The sequence below is a fragment of the Cervus elaphus genome, chromosome 22 (assembly GCF_910594005.1).
Source record: "Cervus elaphus chromosome 22, mCerEla1.1, whole genome shotgun sequence".
Taxonomy (NCBI): domain Eukaryota; kingdom Metazoa; phylum Chordata; class Mammalia; order Artiodactyla; family Cervidae; genus Cervus; species Cervus elaphus.
In genome coordinates this window covers 5823627-5843477 of record NC_057836.1, presented here as the reverse complement: position 1 = coordinate 5843477, position 19851 = coordinate 5823627, and the positions used below count along the sequence as shown (strand labels likewise).

The 19851-nt window shown below is 52.8% G+C and overlaps 1 protein-coding gene across 1 annotated transcript in view; it reads right to left on the bottom strand.

Annotated features, from left to right (window-relative positions):
• The window catches only part of EFCAB6 (EF-hand calcium binding domain 6), a 248362-nt gene that overhangs the window by 7810 nt on the left and 220701 nt on the right, over positions 1-19851 (bottom strand). The window contains exons 27-30 of the mRNA XM_043882452.1: positions 11118-11345; positions 3290-3520; positions 1565-1724; positions 64-248 (exon numbers count right to left, since the gene is read on the bottom strand). Of these exons, the coding sequence (XP_043738387.1) occupies positions 64-248; positions 1565-1724; positions 3290-3520; positions 11118-11345 (804 nt within the window). The remainder of the gene's footprint in view (positions 1-63; positions 249-1564; positions 1725-3289; positions 3521-11117; positions 11346-19851) is intronic.

Below are 19851 nucleotides of genomic sequence, written 5' to 3'. Positions count from 1 at the left end.
GAGAAAAATGAAAGAAACCCGTCTAGCCCAGCCCCGCCCCTGTCCTCCAGGTGATTCACGTACCATTTTATTCGCGTTCTGGATTTTCATTCTCTGCATCAGCGAGGTCTCCTTTGCTTTTAACAGGAGGACGCAGCTCTGCATGAAGCTGCAGTAAGCGAACTTCCCGTTGTTCTTCAAGTCGTACTTGATGAGGAGCTGCTGGCACTCGTCTCTGGTGATGTCCAGGTTGAATTTCTCCACGAGAGCTGAAGGCAAGCACATCAGTTCACTTGGCGGAGGGCGGTTCCCTCTTGGTTGGATCACAGCTTTCACTCACTCACTCACTCATCACTCATCACTCATCACTTGCTGAGACGCCCCGGCCGGGTCCTTGCTTCACAGGCTCGCGGCTGCTGGCTGGACGGATGTGGAAAGGCAGGCGACAGGGTAAGTGTGGCCGGGACGGAGGGGACCCCGCGCCCTGCTGGGCTCCCCCTGTCCCGGCTTAGCCTGCTGGCCCAGCTTTGCCGGCCCTCTGTTGCTGTGGTCACAACGGTAGGAACACAGCGCTGTGGGGCCACGACCGCAGGCAGCGAGAGCGCGGAGCGAGGTTCCCGCTGATGGGAGTCGGGCAGGGCCGGGCAGGTGGGGAGAAGAGAAGCTTCCATGTGCTGGGGTGTGGGCCTGGCAGGGGCCACACTGGGGTCAGGATTTCAGACCTGGCCTGCTGCGCAAGAGTTTTCAACTGAGCTTCAGAGATATGCTCTCAGGCGTCTTCTAGGCTACATCAAATTGTACATTTGGGGTTTTCATTCTAATGATGATCTCAAAGTTCCATTCTGGAACACGAGGACCTCCCTGAAGAGACAACCACCGTGCACTTTGAGGATCTGTGTCTGGCTTGCTTTCTTTTTAATTAATTATTTTTGGTTGCACTGGGTTTTTGTTGCATCAACAGTATGCAGCAATTAGAAGGAGCGTAAATCCAACCGATTTTATAAATATTTGAAGTTTACCAAAGTGCTAAGTAAGCAAGTAATTCTTAGTCACTCAGTCATGTCCAATTCTTTGTGACCCCATGGACTGTAGCCCACGCCAGGCTCCTCTCGTCCATGGGATTCTCCAGGCAAGAATACAGGAGTGGGTAGCCATTCCCTTCTCCAGGGGGTCTTCCTGACCCAGGGATTGAACCTGGGTCTCCTGCATTGCAAGTGGATTCTTTACCCTCTGAGCCAGCAGGGAAGCCCATTTGAAGTTTACCAAAGTGATACATGGCAAACATCGAACCAACAGCGGCGAGCTGTGTCCCCGGCTGCCCCAGGCCCCCAGGCCACCTCCCTGGGCTCTCAAAGCCTGTCCCTGTTTATATTCTGCCCAGGGACCACGGCCAGCCTGCAGATTCCAGCCCTGAGAGTTACGCGTGCTGTCTTGATCCAGTGGGTGTGGACCTGCCTGGTGAGGGCGGAAGCCTCAGGAGCCCTTGTCCCCCAGCTGCTCCCGGAGGTTATCCGGGCTTCCCCGGGAGGAGGGGACCTGGCCGGGAGGCGGCCCCGCGCACCCCGGGGGGCGGAGTGGGACGCACCCAGGAACTCGGGGCCGGGGATCTCCCCCTGCTTGTTGGGGTCCTTCTCCTTGCACTCGCGTAGCAGCTCACGCCAGCAGCCCTGGACCTTCTTGCGAAGCTTGGTTTCGATGGGCTCGCAGTTCTGCAGGGGCGGGGTCCCGCTCACGCTCGAGGGGGTCTAGCGAAAAAGAAAATGGTCTTGTACCTGGAAATTCTGGAGGGACGTCATAGGAGAAACCTACAGATGTGACCCGGGTTTTGAGGTGCACAATTCATAGGAGGTGTTATTTCAGAAGAAGATGAAAAACAAAACAAAAATGCTAATGTTACCATTTTAACTAAAACAGTTTTGGGTGCAAATATATAGCCTTTCCCTTCCTGGCTTCTAGAGGCCCCCACATTCCTTGGCTCAAGGCCGCATTTGTCCTCCACCTTCAAAGCTGCAACGATGGGTGTGTGCGTGTGTGCGTGTGTGTGTTAGTTGCTCGGGCGTGTCTGACTCTTTGCGATCCTATGGACTGTAGCCCGCCAGGCTCCTCTGTCCATGGGGATTCTCTGGGCAAGAATACTGGAGTGGGTGGCCATTTCCTTCTCCAGGGGATCTTCCCAACCCCTGATTGAACCCGAGTCTCCTGTGTTGCAGACAGATTCTTTACCATCTGAGCCACCAGGCAACGGTGGGTGGGTCTTTCACAAAGTGAGTCTCCGCTGCATGTCCCGTGTGCCTCCGTGTCCCCATTGACTGGACACGGTCAGTTGGGCCCCCTGGACACTCGGGGACAATCTGGTCAGCTGATAAGCAGCTCTGACTCCATCTGCAACCTTGATTCCCCCCTCAGCAGGTAAGGTACACATCACAGGTTTTGGGGACTGGGTTGTGGATGTCCTTGGGGTGCTGTGACCCCCTTGACTCTGATCCACTCACCATTTTTAATGCACTAACACTCCACTTACAGGCTCACTCTTCTTGCCCATCGTCCCCATGAGGTCATAAACTCCACAAGTGCAGGGGCCGGTGTTCATTCTCGGCACAAAATAGGTGTGCAGTAGACACATGTTGACAGAATGAATGAGTAACCAGCTCCGTCTTGGACGGCTCACCACGCATGAAGCATGGAGGTGGGTGCTCACGTGCCCGGTTGCCATCTCCTCAAACACCACCCGCCCCGCCCCCCAGCCCTAGAGACCCTGTCATGCTTCTCACAGAGGAAGGGAGACCCTCTGCAAGACTGAGCCCCTCCTTTTATCCCGGGCCGGGGAGCTCGGCCCAGGACCAGGGCTGTGCAGTCAGACAGCCTGGGTTTGCCATCGGGTCTCTCTGTGCTAACAAGGGACCCTGGGCCCACACGGGTCCCTCGTAGAGTCTCGGATCCTCAACTGTAAAATGGGCATTAACACCCCTTACCTCTCGGTGAGTGGCCCTCAGCAGGGCTGTCCACCCCGGGGGCATCTGTGTTCCTGGGTGACAATGCCCTTGAGAGTGGCTGACCTGCCCCCTTCCCCGGGTCCTGCCCCCAGCCCCCAACTCCCTTCCATCTCTTCTGCCCCCGATGCCCACACCCCTCTCCCCTCCCGGGCAGGTGACTGAGAGGACCCCCCAGTGGCTCCTCTCCAAACTCCCCCTGGGCCCGGGGGCTCATTCCAGGACACCTTCTCTGTCACCCGAACCCTTGGGGACACGAAGTCCCTGGCCTGGGGAGAACGTGGACCCAGGGAGATGCCGCGAGACGGGAAGGAACTCACGCAGGGGTGACTCCTAGGCTTGGACCCCGCTTTCGGGTCACGAGTGGGCGACGACCCTGCAGACCGGCCCCGGTCCGAGACCTCGGGGACGCTGCTCCCTCTCTGCGCCTTGGCCGAGTCGCTCGTGGCCGGCGGCGTGGCCGGCTTGTCCGCGTTGAAGCTGCTCAGGAAGTCCAGGTACCTCAGCCTCCCCTTGGAGTTGACGGGCATCTCCTCCCAGAGCCTGTCAAACTGGCAAAGAAGCAGAGGTCACCCCAGGGTCAGCGCACACCTTACGCAAGCGGGCCAGAAGCAGGTGAAGGCGGTGTGCTCCTTCGCTGGGTCCCGGGCTCAGGTCAAGTTGAAAAAAAAATTGAAAAATGAAAAACACCCGGCCGGCTGGCCCCAGCTTCCTGGGAGAGCGGGGCTGGGGTGGGGGGGGAGGGCGCGGATTATCCATGGCTTCTGCGGGACATTTTTTAATTGAATTGGGCCCTTAGCGAGCACTTTAAGGCCATTAAATCTCGCCATCAGTCACAGAGGCTGAGCTGCAGGAGGGAAGAATGTTCTAGGGGAAAACGCAAATCAAGCCCCAGCCTCTCTGGGTCCCCGGGGAGCCCGGTGAGGCTCCCTCCTGCAGGACAGCCCCAGGGCCCTGCGAACAGCACGGGTGCGCTGTGCGTTGTAGGTCACCCTCAGGGCAAACAGCGTCTTCCCAGGAGATGGAAAGAGAGGCACCTGGAGGACGGGGAGCAGTTTATGGCTTTGGCGTCAGTGTGTCTGCTGTCACCGGGCTGAGTGAGGGCCCCATGCTGCCGGGATGTCACCAAACGGCTCAGGGCCATGGGGGCCACTCTAGGTGGCTCGAGGGCTTTCAGGGAGCTGAGAAGAACGGTCATTTAACTTCAATTTTTTTTTTTTTTTTACAGCCCCTAAGGCCCAGCTTCCAGTCCGCATCTCCGACCCTGAGGCCAAGGGAGGGACATTCCTGCCCTGTGCCTCAACTTGGTCAGAAACCCACTCAGCTTGCCCACTCCACTGAGGTTTTCCAGGGGCAAATTAAAAGGGACCATGTCCGACGCTGCTTGGAAGTCTGGAGAAGATGTAGTGAGGGCTGAGGAAGAGTGGGAGAACGTTCCAGGCCCTGAGAAGGAGAAACGGTTTAGTTTGGGACAAACTTTTTGACTTGTCATAGCTTTTTGTGCTAAGCTTTTAATTTTGAAATAATTACGGATTTGCAGGATGTTCCAACGATGATACAGGGAGGTCCCCGGGATCCTCCACCCAACTTCCCTCCAAGGTTACATCTTATGTAACAACTTCATGCGTGTGTGTGTGTGTGTGTGTGTGTGTGTGTGTAGTTCAGTGTCATTTATCACATCTAGAGTTGCATGTTGCTTCGTTTTGATCAATGAGGGAAACCTACTTGGTGGAGTGGAAGTGAGGGTCCTTGAGAAAGTGGTCACAGGGGCTCAGACAGACCTCACCAGGACCAAGGTCTCCTCCAGGAAAGTTCCCAGGACCACCAAGGAAGCCAGATGCTCCTCTCTTTCTACCTGCATCCTGATGAAACCGCCCCTGTAGGTGACGCCTCACCTGGCCGAGAGACTCCCTGGAGGGGCCTCTGAAAGTCATCTTTAAATGCCAACTGTCTTGCAAAGGAGCTGACACTCAGTGGGGCCTCAATACATGTTTGTTAATGGCCGAAGATCCCCAAAGATTCACATGATAAGACTGACCAGGCCGGAAAATGCTTTAGAAATGAAGAGGGACAGGGGACAGGGCACTCAACCATGTTCTGAGTGCATCCATCGGGAAGGGCTTCACGGAAGAAAGACGCAGCTGAAGAGGAGGGTGGGCTGCGGTGGGCTCTCATGCCCTCCTATCTTAGCAAGACGTGGGAGGCAGGCAGGAAGAAGGTCATGCCATTAAGGACAGAGACAAAGGATGGGATGCAGTGAGAGGCAGAGGCACAGACGTGAAGACACTTACAAAACAATCCAGGACAACAAAAGGGGCTTGTTCTCAGGCACGTGAGGCAGGGCCCACCACCTTCTTGATGAAATCCTGTGATGCAGTGAGGTCAACGCAGGACCACGCAAACCCTATTCTCATCCTCTTGTAACTGAAGGGGCCTCGACGGGAAGAATCCACCTCCCTAGGATGACTCGGGGGCTCCCCTGGCAGCTCAGTGGCAAAGAATCCGCCTGTCAATGCAGGAGACACGGGTTCGATCCCTGGGTCAAGAAGATCCCCTGGAGAAGGGAATGGCCACCCACTCTAGTATCCTCGCCTGGGAAATCCCATGGACAGAAGAGCCTGGCTGGCTGCTACAGTCCATGAGGTTGCAAAAGAATCGGACATGACTTAGTGACTACACAACCACAGGATGACAGGAGCCTGGGTGGCCGGCAGAGAATGGGAGGCCGCATGCGGTTCTCCAGTCCTGACGGTTACACCCCAGGACACTGACGGCGCCAGGGATGCAGCGCAGGATGGCGGCTGGGGGTGGGGGTGCTGTGGGGACAGGCGAGGCATCGAGAGGACTGGGAATGGGCACCCCCAAAGTGGATTCTGGAGAATTACAGGCCTGTGAGCTGGACATGAAGCCTGGGCAGAATTCTTGTGGTTTGTGAATAAGCTGAAAAGCAAGTGAGTTTCCACATCATGTGGCAGAACGTGGCCTGCTGAGAGGTCCCCTGGAAATGCGGAGGAGCAGTCAATGGCCTTCTAAACACGAAGCACTCAGGACCTCAGATCCTGCTTCTGCTTGTGAGGTGGCAAGCTTCAAGGGAACGCCACTCCATCTTACCAGTAAGAAAAAGCCAAATACCTACAGATTCAGAACTCTTCTCGAGCCCGTCTGCGAGCTGAGGTTGCAGGAGCCGAGGAGACTGAATTCCATCAAGCCCCAAGGCTTCAAGGAGATCCTGACACCCCAGCTCTCACGCCCGGTGGGGCTCAGGAGGAAGTGGGAGTGTGGGAAGAAATCAGCTGGGATGTTAGCAAATTCCCGAAGGCCAAGCGGGGGCTGGCGCTCAGACTGAAACAGCTGGGAGTCTTGGGCACAGGGAATGATCAAGCTCACAAGCCCTCCTCTGCAGCCTTTGCTGCTGCTCCTGAAGGGCCCACATGAAGCTACTGGTGGAGGACAGATGTGAAACACCACCCGCTTCTTCAGAAACCCTCTCCTGGGAAGTGAAGCCACTGAGGGAGGCAAAGCAAGTCCACGCAAGCCCGGGGGGCTCCTTCTGCTGGAGGGATCTGCCCCCGAGCACACCAGGGGCGAGGGTAGCAGTAAGAAAATTCAAATGTAGCTCGATTACCCACCAGACTGACTCAACAAACCCTGACACTCACAGCCTGGCAGAGAAGAGGTGAGCCCGTTTCTAGCCATAAATATTATTTCCACCACAGTCTATGATTCTCCTTCATATATTGTCTGGCATTCAGCTTTTTTTTTTAAAGTTCTACATACAAACAAAAGGAAAACTGACCCATTGCCGAGAGATACAGCCTTCAACAGGTAAGACTCAGAGATGACCCCAGTGTGGGGATTATCAGACAAGGATGTTAAAACAACTATGGACATTAAACTAAGGACATTAAAACAACACATTAGATCTATGAACTAATGTGTCCATGGATGTAATAGAAAAGGTTCACAACATGCATGAACAGATGGAGAATTTCAGCCAAGAGGAGGAAGCTATTTTTTTAAAATGCCCTGTTATGATCAAACACAACAGAGAAATGGGATTAAACAGGAACAGAGAAGAGCAGCGTGGCATTAGAGGCCTGGTGTGATGCAGGTGGTGGGTGGGACTCTCTCGGGAACAGGGACGAGATGCCCCAGTGTGAGACGGGCAGTTAGAATGAGGCCATCACCCACCGCCTGACGTGGAAACAGAGGCAGCCAGGAAGAGCCAGGGCTAGCGTGCGCTGACAGTGGGCACAGAATTTCCACGGTCACTGAGGATAGAGGCCTGGAGGCCAACACGGGAGGAGCCCAGTCTCTAGGACCAGTCAAGGCAGCTTTGGGACCACCTGGCAAGTGGGGACCATGCCCAGGGGTGATCTGCCCGGGAGAGCTGCGTGTGGAGCATTTGGGACGTATTGCAACCGCCCACCTGGCTCCTGTCTCCTCACACCTCACTCCAGTCTCGGCGCAGGGCCTCTGGCTGAAAGGAACTGGAGGTGGCAGCCCCTGCCTCTCTTTCTTGCTGGGATCTGGGCCCTGGAGAAAGCATGCGATAATTGGTAGATGTCTCACCCACATGGAGAGATGCTGGAAGGCAGCTGAGAAATCACTTTAAAGTGTCAGGGGGAGAAAACTTGGATTTAGAATTCTATCCCCAGCCAAACTATCTTTTGAGGATGAGCAGGAAATAGAGAAGCTCTGTGGCTTACTCGTCCCTGAAAGGGCAAGTGAAGATGTGGTTGAGCAAAAGAGGAAGTGAACAGGCAGAGGAAGTAGGACCAAAGGTGTGTGACTGTGGACGTCAGGTCAGTGAGGCACCCAGCACCCCGCTTCCCTGTCGCCCCCCGCAGCACCCCATCCCTGGCTCTTTCGGCCTTCTGATCCTGTGCCCCTCTTCTCTCTCTTACACCCAGACTCACTAAGCAAATCCTGCTGCTTCCAGCTCTGAAACACATCTGTGATCCAACCTCGTCTGCTCCCAGCCATCCACCTGGCCTGGACTTTCTAATCAGATGTCTCCTTCTCAGGGACCTCCCCTGACTGCCCTCCTCACAAAGCATTGCCCCCACCCCTTCCTGCAACAACTCCCCAGCACTGCCCTCTTTCCTGGTTTTTATTTTTTGCCTCTATGGCCATCCAACATACACATATCTTGTTTTGTTTACTGTCCATCTGCCCCTCAAGGAACAAAGACCCCACGAGCAGGGTGTGTCTCCTGAGCCCACAGGCTGGCTGGTAGCAGCACCACCTGAGTGGCGGGCCCACTGCTTGTGTTTCAAGGATGCCCCCTTGCCTGCACTGCTCTTTCCTGACGCCTCTTGGAGGCAATGCCCCCATCCCAGCGTTGTGTCCTCAAGGAAAGCACCCTGACCCCTTGGGTCCAGACCAGCCCCTAGCTCTGCTTGCACCTCCGTTTGCAGCAGAGAGTGGTGAGGAATCACAGAAATGATGTTCCCACAGGCATTCACTCTCTCTCTACCCTCCCGGGATGCAGACTCAAGGGAGGCAGGGAGCAGGCCCTCCTTGGTTCCCCAGGACCTGACGTCAGCACTCTGCTCAGAGGACAGCAGTCCACTCTTCAGTGAAGGAGGGGGCGCCTGCTGCCTTTGGGCACTCAATGTGCAGCCAAGACAGGCACGCTGTGCGCAAGGACACGCAGGAGTGCGCCAAGGGCTGGGCAGATGATGGCGCGCTCAGGGTGGGGTGGGGGGAGGGCACAGCGGGCGCGGCCAGCTCCGGCAGGGAAAGGTGTGGTCAGAAAAGAACTCACTTGACCAGATGCAAGGGGGTGGGGCCGGGGACAGGCAGAGACAGCAGGGGGCAAAGACCGAGAAGGCAGAACTGCAGCCTGGGCGGAGGGCGCCTGGACCAGCCCGAGGAGCACTGTCCCATCTCCTAGGGAAGGACGCCGAAGCTCAGAGAGGCTGAGTAACTCTCCACGTCACACAGCTGGATGAGTGCAGAAGCAGGGTTGAAATCCAGGTCTGCCTGCATTTCTCTCACTTCCTAGAGGTGTCTGCTTTAGAAGTATCACATCTGGAACGTTCAGAAATGTTTGACAGTTCCTCTCCCTAATGCAGCTGCATAGTCACAGTCTTTAGGCAGCCGCCGTGGGCTGATCTAAATGGCCTCATTGGGACAGGCTCTCCCCATGGGGCCCCTGTCTCCTTAAGCCAGATCCAAGTGGACACAGTTCTGTGGCCTTTTATCACATGCTTTATGCAGAGCCATGAAGACCTTCAGTGTCCAACTTCACCTGCTCTGAAAGCCACTCTCCTTTTCTGAAAGGTTAATTGTGCCAAAAGTTTTCCAAAACTGTGGCACTTTCTGACTTAGGGAGCTCTGTTAAGTCAAGAAATCTGGCCCCTCGGATTCACGGTGATTGGATCTTTTAGAGAGAAGTTTATAACGTAGATAAAAACTAAGTCCTAGAATCTATACTGGCAAGTTACTTAACCTGGTCGGACCCGTCCCAGTGTCTCCAGTGGACTCCTCCCCATGCTGGCATGAAGGGTCTAGACGTGTCCAGTCCAGCATGCACATTACTTCTGCGTCTTACTCTGCCAGACTCAGGACCATCCACCCGAGAAGGTCGTTGGCTAAGCAGCTCATGCAAGGAGAAAACATATGGATCTCGGGGGCTTTTGCTTTCTGTTTACCAGCCTGTATCTAGAAGCAGCCTTCCCCAATATAGCACAATTTCTGCTAATCATCACCCAACTTAAATCACAGTACTTATGCCAGACTTTGACGCTTTTGATGATGCAGTCTGTCTCTGAGATATGTCCATGTATTTTTAGAAGGCAGTGTTTAAAAGTAAGTGCTTGATCGTGTGGCAGGGGGTAGGGAGTGGGGGTGGGGCTGTCTGTGCTGGGGACGGTGAAGCTTTTTCTTCGTGGACCATTAAAATCAAATTCTCTGTTGAGAATGCCAGATATGCCAGCATGTCATTAATTTACATCTATAATTAGAGTAAAATTTTACTCATTTAGATGGAATGAAAAATCTTTATTAGTAAAACCTTTATTAGCAAAACCTTTATTAGTTGGCTCCATAGAATAATAAATGCAACTGTATTAATTTGAAAGGCTTCCATCCATTTGTAGCAATGGAGAGATGTATTTCAAACAGCTTCACTTGGTGTGGTTGTTCTTTGGGACAGAATTCTTTGGAAAGAGCGCTTAATTTTTCTTAGCAAAAAAATGATCATAATGCCAAAAAAAGGTGATATTTTAGGAAAGTGAAATCTGATGTCCATATTATTAGTATCTTTAACAAATTTGTTCTTTAGGGTAGTGAGTTCAGTGGCTTGAGTAGGGCTGGAGGGTGGGTGTGATGGCCACTCAACATTATTTTCAGTCCTTACCCTAAAACTCTGAGACTAGGAGTCTTGAGGTCGGAGTGGAGTCTCTCCCAGCTCTGGAGGGGACAGGGTGACATTCCCACACGGGGAGCTGTAGGAAGCGCCTGGGCTAGGTCTGAGTGGAACCAGGAGGAAGAGGGGAGGCTGGGTTGCTTTTGTGAGTGTTCTGGATTTCCTTTTTCATCTGAATTATTCTCTGGGAACGGACGGGGCCTCGGTTCGGCTGAGGGCAGGAGCGGGCTGGCGGCAGCGCATTTTCTGGGGGAGAAGGGACAGCCATGTGTGGGTTCGGATCACTGGTGCAGCCCCTGGGCTGTTGGGGTCTGGGTGGGGACGTGGACATGGCCCACCCGCGGGACGTGCTGAGCACCCACTCTGTCTGTCCATCTCCAACCCCCACCCCGGCTCAAGTGTGGAGAGAAACTGGCCGTCTCTCTGGATCAGTTGTCCCTGGAATGATCCAGGGAAGGAGTAAGAGGGGTAGTGGGAGCTGGAGCCAAGTTTAATTTGATTTTAAAAATAAAGGTGACATGATTTGCACCCCAATTGAAATGGTGCATTCCATACCTGTTACAGGAACAGAAGGCTCCTGTGTCTCTTTAGTAAGATTTAAAACAACAACAGCAACCCCCTCTTCCCCCCACCCACCCCCCCAAAACAAAACAAACCCTTCCCATATTTAAAAAAAGAGAGAACAGCCTTAAACTCTTTATACTCTCGGAAACAGCTGGCCTGACGCTCGTAAACGACACTGCTTAGGAGGCTGAACAGAACGCGGTCCTTACTTGCTCGTCCGTCAGAACCTGTACGTGGCGAGTACAGATGGACCGGAACTCGTCCCTGGAGGCGGTGTTCGTCTTCATGGTGTCAAAGTTCTCGAACTCCTGGGCGATGGCATGGTAGTGGGAGGTCACGGCCTTGTGCAGCCGAGCCAACAACTCCTGGTTTGCCATTTCCTTGGGTGATAAGGGCCGTGGACCTCTGGGCATCTTCTCAGCCCACTCCATGGCAGTCTGGGCAAAACAGGACAGAAAATTGATCCCTTTAGTAAATAATGAATCGCCTTGGCTCTGGGCGCCTCAGGCAAGGGTGGGGCCCGGGAGGCCCAGCTTCATGAGGAACCTGAGCCAGGAGACAGAGACCCAGAGGCCTGACTGCAGGTGCAGATTTGCCTGAAAAGTGGGAGCCTGGGCTGCCCAGCCGTGGAGCCCGCAGGGCAGGGCTGGGCCGGAGGAGAGCACACCCCTTGCCCTCGGCCATTCACGCACTCGGCCTGTCCTCTGGTTTGCTGAACACACACGCGCTGTTTGCTCTGAGTGGTGAGGGAATCAACAGGGATGTGGATCCAGACTGCTTTCATCCCCAGCCCTCAGTACAGGTTGATTTATGCTCATGACGGCTATGATGTGAGTGGCACTGTTAATTTATGTACTTGGCTCTGCCAGGTCTTAGTTGTGGCATACAAACTCTTAGTTACAGCATGTGGGATCCAGTTCCCTGACCAGGGATCAAAGCCAGGCCCCCGGCACTGGGAGAGCGGTGTTTTAGCCACTGGGCCACTAGGGACGTCCTGTGGCTGTCATCAAAAGTCATCAAAAGTCCTTTTTGATGGCTGCTACCATATTATGCTGCAGCACCACCGTTGGTTAAGTGTCCTTGAAGTTTGAGACTTCGAGACCCACAGGGATTTAATCCTGGCTAGGGCAGAGTCCTGCAGCTGGAGGCTGCGGGGACCACGGGGCCGGCCTGCTTGCCTAGATTCCATTCTGCACCCCTGGGAGGTGCTTACAGGGCCTGGTGGACGTTGTCCATGGTTCTGGGGAGCTCCTCGGGCAAAACGTTACTCTACGAAACTGTATCAAACACGGGATGCTTCTGACAACACCCTCAAAAGTGTGCTATACACCCTTACACTCAAACCACAGCCCACTACATCCTTGACCACCCAAAGGTTAACAGAAGCTTTCAAATACGTCCATTGGGAGCCATCTGCAAAGTGAATGAACGCCTTTCATTTTTCATTCTAGGGAAAAAAAGTGATCCTACAGATGCATGTTACACTTTTTTCAACAGTTGAAAACACGCCTCCTGTGTCTAAGTATGAAGGCCTTTCCCTAAACACCGAGAGGGGTGTCAGTAGGGAGCAGAGGGATCTTTGCTGGTTGGAGACTCAGGCTCAATGTCCATCCTTACGCTGGTCACACCCCTGGGGCTTGAGGAGGACGTGCCACGGGTGAACATAAGTGGAAAGAACACGGGTGTCGCGTCGCGCAGGGGAAGGTGGGAGGCCCTCTGACTCTGGCTCTAAGTGGCCGCGTGACGTCCACATGCCACTGAATCAAGGTTTCCTTGGTTTCCTCATTTTTTCCGGGAGGAATCTAGGCTCCCACAAGACGGGGTGTGTGAATGCTCTTTGTGAGTGTTAACACACAAAACAAATCAGAAATTCTTCTGTTTTAACAACAGATGTGGAAGAACTCTAACAAAGTAAAATGGGCAATCTTAGGTTAATATGCTTTAAACTCCAGAGGAAATTGAATCATTTTCTAGCAAGATATAGATCACTAAATTTAATGTAAGTAACATTACGAATAGACAGGTAATCACAAAAGAAGTTTAAAAAGCTGTTAAAAGAGCTACCATCTATCACTAAAAAGGTGTCAAGCCCTGGAGAGCGTGGGTTGCCATGCTCTCCTCCAGGGGATCTTCCCAACCCAGTCTCTGCATTGCAGGCAGACTCTTTACCATCTGAGTCACCAGGGAAGCCCATGAATACTGGAGTGGGTAACCTATCCCTTCTCCAGGGGGTCTTCCTGGCCCAGGAACTGAATCAGGGTCTCCTGCATTGCAGGCGGATTCTTTACCAGCTGAGCTACCTGGGAAGCCAGATAATTTTTACATTAGTCAAATTATTCCAGAACACAAAAAGGGATATATAGTATTCCAGTTCATTGCATATTACCCTAACACAAAAATAAAATCAAGAAAACACTTGAAAAGAAAAATATGAGCCAATCTAGTTTATGGACATAATGGCAAATATAACAAAATTTTTGTAAAAACCAACTCTTTAGGAATATTTAGTGCTGTAATTTAAGAGGGCACACCAAAATCAATTAGGGTTTATTCCAAGAATTAGGAAGTCTTCCTTATAATTAGCAAAGGTCACATATCAACACATGGCAAAGTTCATCTAACAAAATTTGGCAGTCATTCCTGATAAAATGGTATAGAATAGAAAAGAACATACATACTATCTAGAAATAAAATGAACATCTTAAACACAAGAGTATTAATCAGACACTATCTGTAAATGTGTTACATGGGTGAAATATGAAGCATTTCCATTAAAGTTAGAAACAAGATAGGCAGGCTCACTGTCAGTTCTGCTAGTCACATTTTTAGAGGCTCTAGCCTTTGAAATAAGACAAGATGATGAAATAAACAGTTGAAAACAAATGTTGAAAAACAACATTTATCATTACTCTTGGATATGATAGTACAACTAGAAAATCTCAATACAATTATGAAAGCAGCTGAATTAAAGTAAAAAATGCAGAAAATGCAATACCTTTTTTCTTATACAATAAATATAGCTAGTTAGAAATTATCTCATAAAAAAATCCACATTCACATTAATGACAAAGCTATTGAATACTTTGGGATAGATTTCACCTGAAAGGCATGAGACCTATATGAAGAAAGCCAGACACATTCTACTGAAGGTTATCAAAGCAGACCAGTGCAAAAAATAATTTGAAATAAAATATCTTTTCAAGAAGACTGGACTAAAAAGAGACACATACCATATTTCTGGATGTGAAGACTCCATTTCAAAAGAGAAAACCTTTTTTCAAATTATAAATAAATAAAACTCTAGCAAAAATCACAATGGTTATTTGGGGGGACCCATTAGACATAGATATTAAACTTAATATAGAGACATAATTATGTGAGATTTGCCATGAAATTTTTGGAAGAGACTAGCAATGATGTTTTTGAGTCACCATATATCAAAACACCACAAACTTGATATAAACAGAACAACAGAATGAGAATAGTAAGGTCCAGGATATACAAGTAGAACAGTGGACACCCACTCAGGCTGTCCATGAGTGAGAAGAAAGTCTTCTGTGAGTGAGCCCTTACATCACAAAGCCCACTGTTACAAACTTACAGCGGCAGCAGGAAGAAGAAGGTGTGGTACCTATACGATGGAGTATTACTCAGCCATAAAAAGAAGTAATTACATTTTTCTGGCATTTACAGTGCCATTTGGAGCAACACGGAGGGACCTAGATATTGTCATACTGAGTGAAGTCAGTCAGACAGAGAAAGACAATTACCATATGATATCACTTATATGTGGAATCAAAAAAAAAAGCAGCAGGGTGCAGTGTGGCTCTGGTTGACTCCAAGATACCTTCGGGTCAGGGCAGCCCTCCTAAGCAGAACTGAACATCCCAGTTTCATAAAGGGAATTCTTTCCCCCCTCTTGAGTTAACAGCTTCAAAATACCATCCCCCGCAAGGTCCGCATCTCAGCAAATGGAAACTGGCCCAGTGGCCCAGCCTGGAGCCCTCTGTGATGCGTCCAGCATGTAATCTGTCTATCATCTATCATCCAAACCTCCCCAAAATCCCAGTGGCCCCACGCCCAGTGCGTACCTGAAAGCTGACTGCTCCACCCTCACCTCCTGGTCCAGGTCGCCATCATTTTGCACAAATTACAGCCTCCTTCCTGCCACCCTCAATCTGTCAAAAGTACACACGCATGAGCATCGCGTGCACATACGTGTTAGCACTTGCTCTCTGGGCGGAGGGGTGGGGGAGGGCCGAGCCATAATCGAAAAGCCAGCATCATTTTCCCCTGAGGACGACCTCTGTACAGTGCGAGTCAGATCGTGCACAGCTCTCCAGTGGCTCCCCACGTTGCTCGGAGCAACCGGCAGGGCATCACAATGGCCGCCAGCCCGCCCTCTACGACCTCTGACCTCACTCCGTGCCAGCCTCCTGCTGTGCCTCACACACACAAGCTCCTTCCTGCCTCAGGGCCTTGGCACTTGCTGTTCCTGGCCTCCTCTCAGGGTTTCTACCACATTCCTGAGCTGAGCGACACAGTCATTCCCTCTCCCTTTCCCTTCTCGTTCTCCGTCCCACATTCCGCTCTCTGATCCACCTTATATTTACCCTAATTGTCCTCCATCCCAACAGAAAATAAACTTCAAGGCCAGGGCCCCGGTCTTTCGCTCTCTGCTGAGTCCTCAGGTGCTTCGAAGAAGCCGGCACGCGGTGGGGCCTTGATCTTTGTTCAGAGAAGAGATGGGTAAGCCGTGTCACCAACACAAATGACTGCTCTGCACGGTCGCCCTGGGTCTTCTGTTAAAAAGCTCTGATCCAGAGGCTTCCCTGGTGGTCCAGTGGTTGAGAATCTTACCTTCCAAGGCAGGGGACACAGGGTTACCCCGCGGTCAACACAACCCACATGCTGGGAACATCCCACATGCTGGGGAGCAGCTAAGCCCATGTGCCACAACGACCGAGCCGGCGCTCCAGAGCCTGCGCTCTGCAACAAGAAGCCACTGCTACAGGAAGCCCGCACACCACAGCTAAAGAGCAGCCCCCGCTGATTACAGCCAAAGCAAAGCCCACGTGCCGCAAGGAAGACGCAGCGCGGCCAAAAGTGAAATCATCATTTAAAAACTATCATCACTCTTAAAAAAAAAAAAAAGCTCTGACCTGGTCACGATGCAAAAAAAAAAAAAAAAGGAAATGAAGCCAAGATTCTGTTTGTTTTTCTTCTAAGAAACACAAATTTCTGGATTGACAATATCAGTGTTGGGAAAGGTAGAATAAGGTATGTGGAGCCGTGGAAGTGCCTATCCTTTACACCTGGGACCTGCCCTTTGAAGACTCTCCTCAAGGAAGTAAACAAGATTAATTCATGAAATTATGATCATTATGGTATTATTTGGAGAAGGAAATAGCAACCCACTCCAGGATTCTTGCCTGGAGAATCCCATGGACAGAGGAGCCTGGTGGGCTACGGTCCATGGGGTCGCAAAGAATCGGACACGACCGAGCTACTAACACACACACTGTATTATTTACACGGTTCACAAAAAATTAGCAATACTTTAGATGTCAAAATTGTCTAAATCAGGAGAATGGCTAAATAAACCATAGTATTTCTACAATGCAGCTATTTAGAAGGCTTCAAGAAACAGTTTAACATTATGGTAAAATGTTTGCAGTGCAGAAAGTGGCCAGGGGCGCAGCTGATTGGTCCACATGACCACACACAAGTACACACGCTCACATGTGTACACACACACAAGCACTAACGCTTGTTCTCTGGAGGAGGAGTAAGCCACGGCAGAGGGGGGCAGATGAATGGGGCTCCCAAGCCGTGAGTCTTGCCTCCCCCGTGGGTTGGGGTCCGGAGGTCAGGAGGCAGGGACGGCTTGGTGGCAAGCAATGCAGATGAGGGGCAGGGGTCCGGGAGCCCTGGTCGCTATGACTGCCGGTCTCCGCCAGGGCAGGAAATCACAGTGACACATGGGTCACACTGAATCCCAGAGCCCCAGGGGGAGGGGCGGGGGGTGGGGCTGAGCACCTGAGCCAGGCATGTGACACACACATGTGACCCACACGCGGACTGATGCACCCAGAGAGGAGGAACACTCAACGCACGCCCACGACGGCTGCGTCGAGCCATCCACAGACACCCCTGGAGCGTCTGCTGCATGCCAGGCTCTTCTGCAGACGCTCGGGAGACGGAGGTAAAAGATGATCCTTAAGTAGCCTCTGGCAGGGGAGGGTCTTGGGGTCGGGGAGAGAGAGAGGAGAGCAGTTTCACAGGTGAGTGGAGATTACGAGACAGGTCGTGTGCTCTCCACACAGCTGATGGGAACAGCTTCCCGAGGAGGAAACCTCAGAGCCCGGAGGTGAAGGCGGCACAGATCCTTGCAAAGCTCACGCGGCAAGCTGGCGTGAAGGTCGGGGGAGCAGCGCTGGCCTCCGCACCCCCAGTTCTCTTCCCCACACCCCCCAGGGCCACACCGGGGGCCAGGCTGAGGACGCGGAGAGGCAGGGTGGCTTCGATTTGTCCCAAAGCTGGTTTTGCGGCCAGTCGGGGAATATTCTTGGACTGCCGGCAGAGATGATTATTGTGTGTTCACGGCAGAAAACTTAGAAACTACAAACAGGGCACAAACGGAAACCAAGGTCACCGGGGGCCCCGCCCCCAGCAGCACCACGGCCATCGCCCCGGTGCACGTGGGACCAACCTCTGACCGGAAGGTCCCTGGGCCCCGGGGATGCAGTCCCAGCCCTCCCTACCCCGTGCCACCTGGCCTCGGGAGGGCAGGGCCTCCCGGCTCTCCCATCGGGGGCACTGGGCTGGGGGCGGTCAGGCGCCCATGTTCTGGTCCCCACCTTGCTTTTTTGCAAAGCCGTGCAGGCACCACCAGCCACGCTCCGAGTGACTGGAGACGCCGGGAAGGAACAGATGGCTCCTGGTCTGGCGCTTTTGTGTCCCTGGCACTTGTCACGTGACCGTTCTAGCTGAATGGGGGAAAATAGGGCTTTTTCTATAACTGGAAGCAATGTTTCTCCTCATCAAAAAAGACACCACTATCTTCAGATGCAAATGTCACTTTCCAAAACCAACTACGCTTTACATAAAAGGCCTCCTCAGGATAGGGATCGCAGCTGCAGGACAGAGCTCGGGAAAGGGACGGGGCGTCGGGCGCCCACTTCCGTCCCCACGACTATCTGGACTGCAGCCCGTCATCTGACAACTGGATGCTCGCAAGGCTCTTCCAGTGACTTTACAAATGAAAAAAAAAAAAAAATAGTGGAATCTTATGCACTACGGGTCTGACCCAGTTAGAGGATGATTTCCATGTTTGGAAGGAATCCTCTCTCATTTTTTTAAGGGTATTCGTATAGAACCTTGTTTTACTAAACAGTGGTCCCTCTTGATATCATAGAGAAATATAGACCACCTGTGCCAAGAAGAAAATTCCCGGTCCCAGTTGTGATTTCCCAGCAGCAGTAGCACAATACAAGGAACAATGCCCCAGTATATGAAGCATACAATCATCAAAGAACCGACTAATAACGCCTCGCTTCTATGGAGCTTTTCTTGGACTCAAATGTAGCCACATATCTCATTTAGTAAAAAACCAAGCTTTACAGTGAAATCCAGTAGTTCTCAATTCTGCTACTGCTTGGACTCACCCAAGACGCAACTCCAACTAGTGCGGGATCAGTAGGAGGCAGCCTGGATTGGGGGGTCAGAGGGAGGTGGCCTGGACGGGGGGGTCAAAGGGAGGCGGCCTGGACTGGGGGGTCAGAGCGAGGTGGCCTGGATTGGGGGGTCAGAGGGAGGCGGCCTGGACTGGGGGGTCAAAGGGAGGCGGCCTGGACTGGGGGGTCAGAGCGAGGTGGGCTGGATTGGGGGTCAGAGGGAGGCAGCCTGGACTGGGGGGTCAGAGCGAGGTGGCCTGGACTGGGGGGTCAGAGGGAGGCCTGTGCTGAATTCCCAGAGCCACCTCTTCGGCCCCAGCTCAGAGCCCGTCCCCTCCCCCCACAGCCCCAACATCTCTGATGCCGCCTTCTGCTTAGACCGGGGTGTCTCCAAGCGCACACAGTGCTGGGTGACCATTGAGGGAAACTTGCAGGCTCAGTGCAGGGACCCCCCAGACCAGGTCCTGTCCCCCTGGGGCTCAGGCCACACCTGCTCACTCAGTGTCTGACACGGAACAGGAAGAAGGGATGGTCGCACACGCCTCCGGAGCACCGCCAGGGAAGCCACACCAGGAACCCAAGTTTCGGCCAACTCAGATCAAGCCGAAGGGGGTCAGGGGCTGGGCCGGTCCAGCGGAGGGGCCCCGGTGGACAGCAAGGCCAGCTCGCGATCAACCGAGGGCTTCAGCGCCGGCCGGGGCTGAACAGAGCTCCGTGCTGCTCTGTCTGGTGGCCTCGGGCGAGACGCACACCCTCCGCCTCCCTTTCCCCGCGGGGATAAAACCCTAACCGTCTCCAAGGGCAGCCTCAGATCTCAAGATCTCAGATCTCCTGCGGTGCTTCACCCGATGGCTGGCCAACACGGGCGGCCTTCTTGCTGCTTTTTTAGGAGACATTTTGGCCTGAGTCAAGAGGTGGGGCGGACCTGGGTTCGAGTCCTGACTCCTGGCTCCCACGGTCTCCATCACAAGTCATCAGAAGGGAGAGGCATGTGGCGCCTGCTCCTGCCTGCAGGTTAACCAGCCTGCCGGGGTTGGAAGCCTGATCTAGATGTGGTCATGCACCCCGAGGCGGGGAAGAACCTGGGCTCCTAACCAGTGGCTTTGGGCCTGCCGTGCGCTCAGATTTGGGATGGCCAGGCTACAGCCCTGCTCTCCCATATTCTAGCTGGACCTTGTGCAGGCACATTTCTCTGGGCCAAGGTTCTCCATCTGTAGCGTCATGACAACCACACCAGTTGGAAGGAACTCCCCGCGACTATCACCCC